Below are 13,840 nucleotides of genomic sequence, written 5' to 3' on the forward strand. Positions count from 1 at the left end.
TAGTACAAACGAAAGTATTTGTAAGGTTTCATACTAGCATAGGAGGGTTACTTTAAAAATATATTCCTTTTTAAGTTACCTGTAAAACAAAGTATTCAGTAACGTTATCTGAGTATCACAATACAAAAGTCATGTAACCTGATTACTTTACGTTACTCTTGCATTTCTTAAACATTGTGTGTGTGTGTGTGTGTGTGTGTGTGTGTGTGTGTGTGTGTGTGTGTGTGTGTGTGTGTGTGTGTGTGTGTGTGTGTGTGTGTGTGTGTGTGTGTGTGTGTGTGTGTGTGTGTGTAAATGTGTGTGTATGTGCGTGCTTGTGTCAGCTTGAATGGGCTCAGTCAGAAACACACTGCTCTGCATGCAGGCTGAGACCTTACCTTGGCACTGAGTTAGCCCAAACACCTCCCTGACACCAGCACAGCTCTGGGCTGTCTCAACCACACACACACACACACACACACACACACACACACATACACACACACACACACACACACACACACACACACACACACACACACACACACACACACACACACACACACACACACACACACACACACACACACACACACACACACACACACACACACACACACACACACACACACACACACACACACACACACTCACATGTGTGGGCTCAGCCTTAGCTCACATGGAAGGGATCCTAGCAATAAAGATGGTTTTGGTGTGCGATGTTAATCTGTTTGGGCAGATTTTTTAAATGCCATAGTTAAACAGGAATTCCATTCCAAATAACTTTAGGCTGTATCTTAAAAAGAAACACATTCTGTATTCAATAAATAAAGATTATCTCATCCTGGAAAAATTTCAGCAAAGATAGTAATAAAGCCAGTTATTATAAAAAGCCAGGCTCTGATCCTAAGAGGTTCTCAAATTAAAATTCACAGCATGAATTTAGCAGCAACTGTATGGTATGTTGCAAATGGAGTTAAAGAAAAGCAAATGTCCACTCAAAAGTGTTATAGTGACTGCTGGGTGCTGCAAACACACCTGAAGCAGTACATTATGGGTGAAACGGTTTACAGGAGTCACGGTTTGGTGCATCGGAAAAAGCACAAGGATACATTTCTTTATTTTATTTTGAACAGACACTAGTGCAAGTGTCAAAGACAGAAAATGTGTTTTTGTTGTGGACAATAGCAGCATTGTACCCACCATTCACTATGCTAAACAGGTTTCTGTATAAAATATAAGATAAGTTTGCATTACACTGAACAAACACTCTCCTGAAGGGAACAGTTCTCAATAGGCTCTGAATAGCATCTCATGCTGTGAAAGTGGAAACACATAATACAGGTTTCTGTGTCTTTGTCCCAGTGATTGGCACATCTTGAAGTGTTATTATATTGGATGTTTTTTCATTTAACTGGTGGAGCATATGTGATATTCCTCAATATTGCTGTTGGAGCTAACCGGGAAAAATGTTCACATCAAAATGCACCGTGAAGTTATAGTAAGAGGGAAAAGGCTCTTATTTTCTTAGCACTGGTCATTGGTCAAACTGAAAATGAGTGCTCTGCTGCAAATAATGCCGAGCTGAAACATTTTTTTATTTAAAAGTCTGTTCTGTGACCGAGGTCATATTTCATTCTGTTCATTTTGAGTGACTAGATTTATTTATTTTTAAGCCATTTCCCCGAGATGGCACAAAACTACAGAAAGAAATTATACAAATGTTAAAATAGAAAGAGAGGTATCTTCCCTGGTGGTCTGGTGCACTGAAAATGTTGACTTGAATTAAATGTATCATATCAACAGATTTTACATTACTGTATTAGGTTATTTGAAAGCAATAATAATACAAAATAAATAACAAATATTAGGTTCAATATTAATATTATTGCTTTCAACTTAGGTTGAATTTGTTGAAATAATAAATGTGATTAAAATCAACGATTCAGTTTTTAGTGTGATTAGGATTCAGTGCTCTCACCGCCTCGGCACGGGTTTGATTGCCGTTGATTCCAGAAGTCAGACTGTAGGGAGTTGGGAACCAAAGGGTTGCTGGTTCAAGTCCAGATGGGATAAAACAGTGTGGACTGGTAGTTGGAGACGTGCCAGTTCGCCTCCTGGACACTGAGTCCCTAACAAGCAAGGCACCTAACCCCCATCTGCCCCTTTGCTATGACACCTCTCCATTAATGTTTTTGCATGTGTGTATTTCTGGCCTATGATTGTAATTGTAAAATAACACCAGAGTGAAAAACTGAATTTCAATTGTGAGATTGATAAAGTGATCAATCTGCTTCACTTCATCAGAGGTCCTTCTTTCTGTGCCAGTGGCTCTTCCAGCTTGCAACAGCAATGCAAAATTAAAGTGATGAGTTTTTTTTATTTCTGTTTTTCAGATATGTTCTTATAAAAATGTTCAATTTCTTGATGGATAAGACAGGACAGTTTAGAATATTATATCATTATTGTTTCTGCTTCCAGAAGAGTATGACTTGCTGATAGTCTGAGCTCTACAAATAAAACAAACATGTGCTGTAGTTTGCCAAACTGCATCAGAGAGAGTTGTGTTTGAGACGAGGCGGTGTGTCCGTGTTTCTAATGGTGTGGAGGATGTGAATGGAAACACATCCAGCATCACCCAGACATGCCAATTACCGGGACAAAAGAGAAGTGGAACATTTGATTTCATACCATAAGAGATGCTTTTCACTTGTATAGCCTATTGCGAGCTGTTGCCTTCAGGGAAAGTGTTTGTTCAGTGTTCATAACAAAGAATTGTTTGACATGTCTTTTATTTTTATGATGACAATAGTTAATCTCAGTCCCCAGCAAGAGGACTCTTCTTGTCTTCAACATTTGAACTAAGATCTGTTAAAAATAAATGAAAATAAATGTATCCTTTGTTTTTTCTTCTCCAACCTGCAAACTACTGGAACCAGACCGTGACTCCTGATCCAGGATCAGATCAGAACCATGACGTCTGTTCGCTGAAGCTGTGTCTTCTGTATGGCTTACTGTTAGGGTGAGTGAAACAGGCAGGACCCAAATGCAGATTGAACAGAGAAAATACCTTTGTTTCAAGGTTTAATGCGGACAAACAGAACACTACCCTGTGAACACAGTCAGAGATAAACAAGAAACCACCAATGACAGACAGCAAAAACAGAACTTAAATACACACAAGACTAATCAACGAAACAAGAGACAGGTGAGGAGGGAGGAGAAAACACAGGGGCACCAGGTGAACACAATCAAGTAAACAGGCAGGAGGGAACAGGTAGGAGGGAACACACACAGGGCCTTTCTCACTTCGGTTAAATGGATTCCTTGCGTCCCTTACTTGTGTCGTTTCCCTGTGACTAGTCCCTCCCACAAGGGAAGCATGGAGGGACGCAAGGAAACCACGAGAAGCAGGAAAATTAGTTTTAAGAGCAATGGGACGTCCTTTCCTCCGGAGCATCACGTGAAGCGACGTCCGTTTGTGATGACGCTGCCCAGCTGATCGTCTGACAGCACCCAGCTCTGTCCCCGTTATTTCCACACACACTCCCGCCTCTGTTAGTACACATTTACTGACACAAACATTTGTATCATCTGTTGTAGACCCAAATAGATACAAATAAAATAAAAACTAATTCTCAAAAAAGAAAAAGCTCAAGAAAGCCATTCTTAAAATGTATAAACGAACAATAGTTGGATTAATATTGATTAGAGTGCACAAAATAAATAAAATAATTCAAAGAAAAAGAGATGTTATATATCAAAACCCAGTTAGATTAACATTCATTGGATTGCACACTTTGTTTGTTTGTTTGTTTGGATATGTATCAAATTAACATTTTAAATAGCACTTAATTACTGACTGAATGGAAATGATAATAAATGAAAATGTAAAACGAAAAAAGTGATCATGAAAATGTTTCCAAAAAATGAATAAAGTGATTTTTGACCACTTTGTTGTTCAGATATATCACATATGTGTAACTAAATGATACATTAATTGACACAAAACACAGTATAAACTGAGGAGTGACTCCCGTGAGGTTCATGTACAAAACTAGGGCCACCAGGATGGGTGGAGGGGGTCTGGAGGACGGGTTTTGCGCTGAGAGCCCAGGAGCACAGCGGAGGGCCCGGAAGGGATCTCGGGCGGACGGCCCGGGGGCAAGGCAGAAGCCGAGAAGGGGGACTCGGGCGGACGGCCCGGGGGCGCGGCAGAGACCATGGAGGGGGTCTCGGACGGAGGGCCCGGGGGCAAGAAAGAGTCCATGGAGGGGCGAAGACCACAGCAGGCGAACTCAAGGGGCCGAGCATAACGGCGTAGATCGCGGCACTCAGGGGGCCGTGCTTGAGGGCGAAGACCGCGGCTCTCAGGGGGCCGGGCTCGAGGGGCAGGAAGGCGCTGACGGGACAGCTCCGGAGGCCGGGCAGGACCCGGTGTCGGCCGGACAGGAACCAGAGCCGGTGGGACAGGCTTCGGCAGGATCCCCCATGGAAGAGGACCAGGAGTTGGCAGGACCCCCGGCGAGACAGGTGACGGCGGGACCTCCAATGGAACAAGACATGGGATTGGCAGGACTCTCAGCGGGACCTCCAACGGAACAGGACATAGGGTTGGCAGGACCCCCGGCAGAAGAGTAGTCGGCGGGAACCCCAACGGGACAGGACATGGAGCTGGCAGGACCACCAGCGGAACCTCCAACGGCACAGGACATAGGGTTGGCAGGACCCCCGGCAGAAGAATCGTTGGCGGGGCCCCCAACGGCAAGGGACATAGGGTTAGCAGGACCCCCGGCAGAAGAGTAGTCGGCGGGGCCTCCAAAGGCACAGGACACAGGGTTGGCAGGACCTCCGGCAGAAGAGCAGTCGGCGGGACCCCCAACGGGACAGGACATGGAGCTGGCAGGACCCCCAGCGGAACCTCCAACGGCACAGGACATAGGGTTGGCAGGACCCCCGGCAGAAGACTAGTCGGCGGGACCCCTAACGGGACAGGACATAGAGTTGGCAGGAACCCCAGCGGAACCTCCAACGGCACTTGAGTAGGGACTTGAGTGGAGACTGGAGAGGAGACTTGAGATGGAACTGGAGAGGGAACTGGAGAGGGGACTCAAAAGGAGACTTGAGAGGGAACTCGAGATGGAACTTGAGAGGTGACTCGAGAGGGGACTAGAGGAGGGACTAGAGGAGGGACTAGAGAGGGGTCTTGAGAAGGGACTAGAGAAGGCACTTGGGAGGGGACTAGAGATGGGACTAGAGATGGGACTAGAGGAGGGACTAGAGGAGGTACCAGAGAAGGGACTAGAGGAAGGACTAGAGAAGGGACTAGAGAGGGGACTAGAGAGGGGACTAGAGAGGGGACTAGAGGAGGGATTATGGCTGCTGGGGCCGGAACCAGGGCCGGAACCATGACTGCTGGGGCCAGAACTGGGGCCGGAACCCTGGCTGCTGGGGCCAGGACTGGGGCCGGAACCATGGCTGCTGGGGCCAGAACTGGGGCCGGAACCATGGCTCTTGGGGCTTGGGCTGCTAGCCTGGACTTGCGACTCCCTCTCTTAGGAGCCTTTTGGAGGCCCCGTGGACCTCCAAAAGCCAGACGAGTTCCAGAGAACGGCTCCTGGACAGGAGCAGGAACTGGGGAAGAAGCAGGGGTTGACTCCAGACGGAACACACCGAGACGTATGGTGCCAGGTTGGGAATTGGGAGGCAGGGAGCTAGCATGCCTGGGGCTAGCAGGCCGGGAATCACACACCGAGAGGAAGTCCAAAATCCAGCCAGGTAAGAATTTGACTAAACCTGGTTTCTCCATAGCCATCTGGTGCGCCTCAGCCAGAGCAGCCTCTCGCTGCTGAACTCTGGACACTCCCCTCCACTTATCAGAGCAGCCAGCCAAAGAAAAGCAAAAACTGAGTAATTCCAGCTCAAAAGGATCTGCTGGGCACATCCTTGGTTGGTTTCTTCTGTTAGGGTGAGTGAAACAGGCAGGACCCAAATGCAGATTGAACAGAAAAAATACCTTTATTTCAAGGTTTAATGCGAACAAACAGAACACCACCCTGTGAACACAGTCACAGATAAACAAGAAACCAACAATGACAGACAGCAAAAACAGAACTTAAATACACACAAGACTAATCAACGAAACAAGAGACAGGTGAGGAGGGAGGAGAAAACACAGGGGCACCAGGTGAACACAATCAAGTAAACAGGTAGGAGGGAACAGTTAGGAGGGAACACACACAGGGCCCTTCTCACTTCTCTTATTTTTCATTTCCTCGCTCCTTGGTCTCGGTCTCACCGGAAGTTGATTTGTCTGCGCCATCTTGAGTAGCGTCCCAATGGCCTTATTTTTGCCAGAGGAGCGAGGAGCGATAATGGAGGACCGATAACCGAGGAACCATCCTCCGATGAAATCCTCAGATACTCGCCCCGCCCCCTTACTGTGTATCGCTCACTGATTGGAAGATGTAGTGCATGCACTGATCTGATGCTTCTTGACATGAGAGCAGTTTCTCAGCGAGTGAAGAAAATACATGAACCTCACGGGAGTCACTCCTCAGTTTATACCGTGGGTTGTTTCAATTCATGTATCATTTAGTTACAAATATGTGATATATCTGAACAACAAAGTGGTCAAAAATCATTTTATTCATTTTTTGGAAACATTTTCATGATCGCTTTTTTCGTTTTACATTTTCATTTATTGTCATTTCCATTCACTCAGTGCTAAGTGCTATTAAAATGTTAATTTGCTACATATCCAAACAAACAAACAAAGTGTGCAATCCAATGAATGTTAATCTAACTGGGTTTTGATAGATAACATATCTCTTTTTCTTCTCTGAATTATTTTATTTATTTTGTGCACTCTAATCAATATTAATCAAACTATTGTTCATTTATACATTTTAAGAATGGCGTTTATCTTTTTTGAGAATTAGTTCTTATTTTATTTTATTTATTTGGGTCTACAACAGATGATACAAATGTTTGTGTCAGTAAATGTGTACTAACAGAGGCGGGGGTGTGTGTGGAAACAACGGGGGCAGAGCTGGCTGCTGTCAGACGATCAGCTGTGCAGCGTCATCACAAACGGACGTCGCTTCACGTGACGCTCCGGAGGAAAGGACGTCCCATTGCTCTTAAAACTCATTTCCCTGCTTCTCGTGGTTTCCTTGCCTCTCTCCATGCTTCCCTGGTGGGAGGGACTAGTCGCAGGGAAACGACGCAAGTGAGGGACGCAAGGAACAAAACACAGACAGATCATGACACTTACAGTACCTGCATGCATTGTTTATCAGGAATTTCTGCACTCTGTCAATGACCATTAAAACTATTAAATCGAAAATAATTATAAATTGGGAAAAAAAATCATGATAAGTTGAAATCTTATGAATTGTACATTTGATGCAGGTTTGTTATTGTAATGATGTAAAGAGAATCACTTCATGAGAAAGCCCTGGTTCTTTTGATGGAGCCTTAACTCTGTCTCTGTGTCAGTGTTCTACTCGCTCTGATGACAGTAAACCCAGGCACACACTAAGTGAGATTAAGCTTTTATTATTCCAGCATCTCAACTGCTTTCGAAACCAGCTCTGGGTAAAAGGTTACCAGAATGCTTTGCCATTTTCAGAAATTAATTCAGGACACAGTTTGTGAGTGATGTACTGCTTGTTTATGTACTTGGTGTTTTTTCATTAGTCGAGCTTGTTTCTTGTTTTCTTCAACCTTGTGGCGCACTTTGCATCAAAGTGTTTTTTGTGCCATAAAGTTGACATTGCTTGACCTTTCAATTTACTGAGTTTTGTAAGAAAACCTCACCAGTGACCTGAGATGTCCTTGCAGCTCACTGTAGAGACCTACCTTGCAATCAAACATGTACAAACTGGTTTTTTTCCACAGCCGGTTTTTATTTAAATGTTCTTTTAATTTAAAAAATAATAATGTGTTTATCTTGGAAAGACAGGTGACTGAAATGTGGCCCAGAAGGAAATAAAAGTGCTATCGGACAATGAGAGGTTCAAACACAGCAGCAGCCTTGGCAGTGTTTGTGTGTGAGCTGCTGTTCCTGTGAACAAACTGCTTTTTACTGCTGCATATATTTTGATAATTCAACTCCTTCAAATACTGACTGTTGCACTACCCATTACTGTAACAACAGTGCTGTAAAATAACACCATGCAATACACATGTATACCTTTCTATTGCCATTACCTGGCTGCTACTTTATTACTTTCTATTTGTTCCACCTCATTTTTACAATGCTGTTACTTAAATGTATAACATGTACTTGATTTGTAATGTTATGTATGCTTGCCACTTTACCTAATACTGTTTCATTTATTTATTTATTTTATTCATGTCTTTAACTGTCTCTTTGCTCAAACAATGTATGTTATTCTGATTCTGATCAAACAGGACCAAAATAATCTTCAAAGTTTGACTATCAATGACAAAAAAAACACATGATATTATATAAATCAGGTCAGGTTGCCACTCTTTTTATCTATTTGATCTGCAACCGGCTTGATGTAGCTGAGAACTGATTAGAGTATGAAAGCAGCATGAACTTATCAGGTCAGTCTGATGTCATGGCCACATATTTAAAATAGAGAGCATAAATATTACCACTCAGTGTCTCTACGATCAATGCAACAGTGCACACCAAAAACAAACCAATAACATACACAGTATTTCTCTATCAAGGATTTCATTTTGTTTCGCTTGACTTGTTAATTCAGGCATCAATGAAGAACCAAAGAAACTGTCCCACAGTAGGAACTGTCAAAGTAGTGGCAGGTGGAAAACACACGTTTTCACACGTACAAAATGATTAGTATACTGTATGTATACATATTGTGCGAGTGCACTTGCAATTGCACTCTGCATACTTTGTAACATGAGATATTCTTAAAGCACCGAGAGCAGCTGGGTAGCCTACTGACAAATACTTTCATGTTCTCAAAAGCCCCCAAAAATTGAGAATTAAAAAAAATCTATATGAAAATGAAATGTCAAATTCCTGGCTGATGGGTAGCAGATGCAAACAGAAGACACTGAGATGTTGAGAGTGAACCCACAGGAGCTGGAACAGAATGAAAACACCACAGCTCTATTTTAAGCCCAGGAAGCTTGCCTGTTTTATATGTTGAAAAAGAACCTGACGTCCGCTCCATTAAGATGAGAGGAGGATTCCTCAGGCTCTATACTCACTTGAAGTCTCTCCTATCTCCCACACATGCACACTCCTGTTGCAGTGCACTCTACTGTAGCAAACAGATGTTCATGTATTTTATTAGGTCAGTCTGGCTGTGCTGCAAAACATCTATACAGGTGTCAACAAGCACTGTGGCATCCTCCATTTGGAGCCTCTATAAAAAAAAACACTCTCCCCTTTAGACTCTTATTGCACTGTGAAGAATTTAAATAAAAGAAGAAAAGTAAAGTAAAAAAACCAAAACAAAGATATTCAGTTTAGATTTTGTAAAAAATAAGAAAAAAAAGAAAATCCACACTTTTGAAAAGATGGGGCTTGGGTTCGATGACGTGATATAAAAAATGAATGCTTAGTTCCAAAAGATGCCTTGAACAAAATCTTATTTTGATAAAATCTTGCCAACCTATTATACGATACACAACATGTTATCAGTGGCATCAGGGTCTTCAAGGTATTCAGAGAATACCCTGGAACACTCAGATAAAGCAAACAAAAAATGTATTTAATTATATAAATAAAATGTAAATAAAATGAATAAATGAGAATTCGATCTGTGTTGTTGATCTGTAATATTATTGATTAATAATTATTGATTATATTCACTAAGAGTGCCGCCGATATCCATGTGACCCAACTAACTAATTAACATGAAACCCCCTTGTTGTTATATCTGCTTGTGTATGAATGAAACAAACATATAGCCTTTTCCTGACAGGTCTAGTTGGCATACAGCTCTGATGGCAGATCCAGGATCAGCCCTGTATTCTCACAGATTGCTGGTTCTCTTACCTTGGACCTTGACCTGGCTGGATGTGCAGGTTGAGCAGGGCATCAGGCTGAACTCCTCCGCCTGGTGCATGGAGTAGTCTGTGCTGGCGACCACCACCCGGTCCCCGGACCTCCAGCCCTGCGCTTCGTCCCCCAGCTCCAGGATGCTGCTGTTGGACAACATGTCGATGGAGACGGAGGCCTGAGGACGAACTGCAGGGGAGACAGTGAGAGTTAGAGACACACAACACAGCTGACACACACACTGCTAAATACACACAGCCTACACCAGAGGTGTACGTCGACCGCGGTCGGGGGCAATGCTGGTAGATCGCGAGTCATTCATAAAAAAATAAAAATCCAGCTCCGTTAAAAGAGACAAAACAGGTTTTGATCCTTCCTCCCTTGGCCTCCCTGCCACTTAATTCAGGGGTTTACTTGATTGACAGAAAAAGCGACCTATCGCTTTCCATTCTGTTAACCCAGAAGGCAAAGCGATACAAAATCAGTCAAGTGCCGGGAAAACTCAAATTAAGTTAACGAGACAAACAACAAAATGAGTGCGGGACCGAGCAAAAATCTAAAGACATACCACTTCCACCCAGAATGGGAGGAAGAATATTTTTTTGTGATGTCACATTCAAAGGTTATTTGCCTTATTTGTAAAGCAAGCGTCGCTCTGCCAAATAAAGGTAACGTGGAGAGGCATTATCGGAGTGTTCACAAGGCATATGACAGCGACTTCCCTCTGAGTAGCGAGTTGAGAAAGAGAAAGGTCATGTATTATTGCTACAAAAACCTTATCTCGAAGTCTTAGTGTCGACAACTTGTTTCTAACATGCAAAAAGACAAACAAATGCGTCTATGGTCGGTGTATTTTCGACCTTTCCAATTCAGAAGAGATCTCTCTCTCCCCCGTCTGTGTGCGAGGGGGCGGGGCAGTTTACACACACACGCAGCTGCTACATGCAGCAACACACGGAGGAGATGGCGGAAAAAGCACTCCAAGGTGTGGTTAAATGTTCTATTTCGTATATGGCTTCGCCCTCTAAGGCTATCGCTATTGGGTAATCCCCCTGCGCCCCCGCGCAGCACTGAAACACTTGTAGTCCACGCCCACCCGCAAGGTGGGCCCCACCCTCGGGCCTCATTCCGGTATAAATAGGAAGGTGGCCCGGCAATCTGCTCCCTCTTTTTTTCAGCAAACCAGCACTGTTACTGAAGCACAGCAATTGAGAATCATCATGAGCAACAACTGTGTCCGTGGTTGTCCCTCATGTGGCTCTGGGTTCATAATGAGTTATGACCTGCAGAGATAGGGTGCAGGGTGTCAGCTTGGCGGCCGAACATGCTTCCCCCCTCTCCGTCTGTTACGGAGACGGCCAGAAAAGTGCTACTGGACGCTCCAATCAGCCCGGACGGGCTGTTCGGACCCCAGTTCATGAAGATGGCCGCGGAACAGGTGGACGGCATTCGCCAGCGTACAGCTGGCTCCAGTCGGCTGAGCTGCCACAGCGGCACCAACGCCCGCAGCAGCCGCGGCGTCCACGCCGGCCACAGGAGTCCGCAAGCGGAGAGACGCCCACAGCAACCGCCCCGGCGGCTGCAGGGGCTCCGTCCCACGTCTCCGCTCCCCCGCCACCCCGGAGACAGGGTCTCCCGGCGGCAAGTCAAATGGGACTGAGGCTCCCCCGCTCCTGGTCGGCTCCGCGAGAGCCTCCGAGGAAGCGGAGCCGGTAATTAAGCCGGCTGCCACTAATCCGTTGATTAAGTAGGCAGCAGGGCTCCCTGCAGAAGCCTGCTGGTTTTAACCTATCGGTTAATAAACCTGCAGAGCTCGCGGCATTCCCCTGTCCGAGATACGCCTCCTACATACGGTCATAATAACCCATGAGCGCCGGTATAACGCCTCATGGGGACAGCACTGCACACACCTCCACTCATCCCCTAAGCGTGTACACGCCTCATGATGACAGCCGGAGTGAAACGCAGCGTGTGGAGGTTTCCTCGCAGCCCTTTCGCCTCATGGGCAGCGGCGGCGAGGGCAATGCCCCGCCTCCCTCCACGGTTCACCGTTCGGTTCTCCCCTCCCTCCTTTCCCCCGGGCGGGGGAGACAGAGTCGGAGCAGGGTGCCAACTTGGCGGCCGAACATGCTTTCCCCCTCTCCGTCACCACAGCGCGGCGGCGTCTGTTACGGAGACGGCCAGAAAAGTGCTACTGGACACTCCAATAAGCCCGGATGGGCTGTTCGGACCCCAGTTCATGAAGAAGGCCGCGAAACAGGTGGACGGCATTCGCCAGCATGTACAGCTGGCTCCAGTCGGCTGATCTGCCACAGCGGCACCAACGCCCGCAGCAGTCGCGGCGTCCACGCCGGCCACAGGAGGCCGCAAGCGGAGAGACGCCCACAGCAACCGCCCCGGCGGCTGCAGGGGCTCCGTCCCACGTCTCCGCTCCCCCGCCACCCCAGAGACAGGGTCTCCCGGCGGCGAGTCAAAGGGGAGTGAAGCTCCCCCGCTCCTGGTCTGCTCCGCGAGAGCCTCAGAGGAAGCGGAGCGGGTAATTAAGCCGGCTGCCACTAATCTGTTGATTAAGTAGACAGCAGGGCTCCCTAAAGAAGCCTGCTGGTTTTAACCTATCGGTTAATAAACCTGCAGAGCTCGCGGCATTCCCCTGTCCGAGATACGCCTCCTACATACGGTCATAATAACCCATGAGCGCCGGTATAACGCCTCATGGGGACAGCACTGCACACACCTCCACTCATCCCCTGAGCGTGTACACGCCTCATGATGACAGCCGGAGTGAAACGCAGCGTGTGGAGGTTTCCTCGCAGCCCTTTCGCCTCACGGGTAGCGGCGGCAAGGGCAATGGCGTGGCTCGTCACCATGACGACCATTACAGCACATCACAGAGAAGCCAGAACGGGGGAATGAGCAGTATTCCAGGCTGAGTGTCCCCAGCGGAAGCGCCCGCAGCGCCACGGCGCCAGGGCTCACTACAGAAGCCTGCTGGTTTTAACCTATCGGTTAATTAACTGCAGAGCTTGCTAATTAAGCCGACTGCCACTAATCTGTTGATTACCAGCAGGGCTCGCTGCAGAAGCCTGCCCGTTTTAACCTCGGTTAATAACCTGCAGAGCTCGCGGCATTCCTCTGTCTGAAATACGCCTCGTACACACGGCCTTAATAAACCCATGAGCGCCGTTATAACGCCTCATGTGGGCAGCACTGCACACACCTCCATCCATCCCCTGAGCGTGTACGCGCCTCATGATGAGAGTCGGAGTGAAACGCAGCGTGTGGAGGCTTCCTCGCAGCCCTTTCGCCTCACAGTGGCGGCGAGGGCAATGGCATCACAGAGAAGCCAGAACGGGGGAATGAGCAGTATTCCAGGCTGAGTGCCCCCAGCGGTAGCGCCCGCAGCACCATGGCGCCAGGTCTCGCTGCAAGAAGCCTGCTGGTTTTAACCTATCGGTTAATAACCTGCAGAGCTCTCTAATTAAGCCGGCTGCCACTAATCTGTTGATTAAGTAGACAGCAGGGCTCGCTGCAGAAGCCTGCCGGTTTTAACCTCGGTTAATAACCTGCAGAGCTCGCGGCATTCCTCTGTCCGAGATACGCCTCCTACACACGGTCATAATAAACCCATGAGCGCTGTTATGTGGACAGCACTGCACACACCTCCATTCATCCCCTGAGCGTGTACACGCCTCATGATGAGAGCCGGAGTGAAACGCAGCGTGTGGAGACTCCCTGGCGTGGCTCGTTGCCATGACGACCACAGAACATCTCGAGCATGTGCGCCCGCTCTTAGAGTGTTTCTCAGAGTGGCAGCACGTGTGTCTGATGGACAGATGGATGAGCAGGCTGATC

General features: G+C 46.8%; 1 protein-coding gene across 5 annotated transcripts in view; it reads right to left on the reverse strand.

Moving 5' to 3' along the window:
* cemip (cell migration inducing hyaluronidase 1) overlaps nucleotides 1-13,840 on the reverse strand; it is a 335,274-nt gene that overhangs the window by 98,887 nt on the left and 222,547 nt on the right. For all 5 annotated transcript variants that reach the window (XM_079666028.1, XM_079666024.1, XM_079666027.1 and 2 more), the window contains one exon: nucleotides 9,986-10,177. In XM_079666028.1, coding sequence (XP_079522154.1) covers nucleotides 9,986-10,177 — 192 coding nt within the window. The remainder of the gene's footprint in view (nucleotides 1-9,985; nucleotides 10,178-13,840) is intronic.

This window comes from Notothenia rossii (genome assembly GCF_949606895.1).
Source record: "Notothenia rossii genome assembly, chromosome: 2".
In the NCBI taxonomy this organism is placed as follows: Eukaryota; Metazoa; Chordata; class Actinopteri; order Perciformes; family Nototheniidae; genus Notothenia; species Notothenia rossii.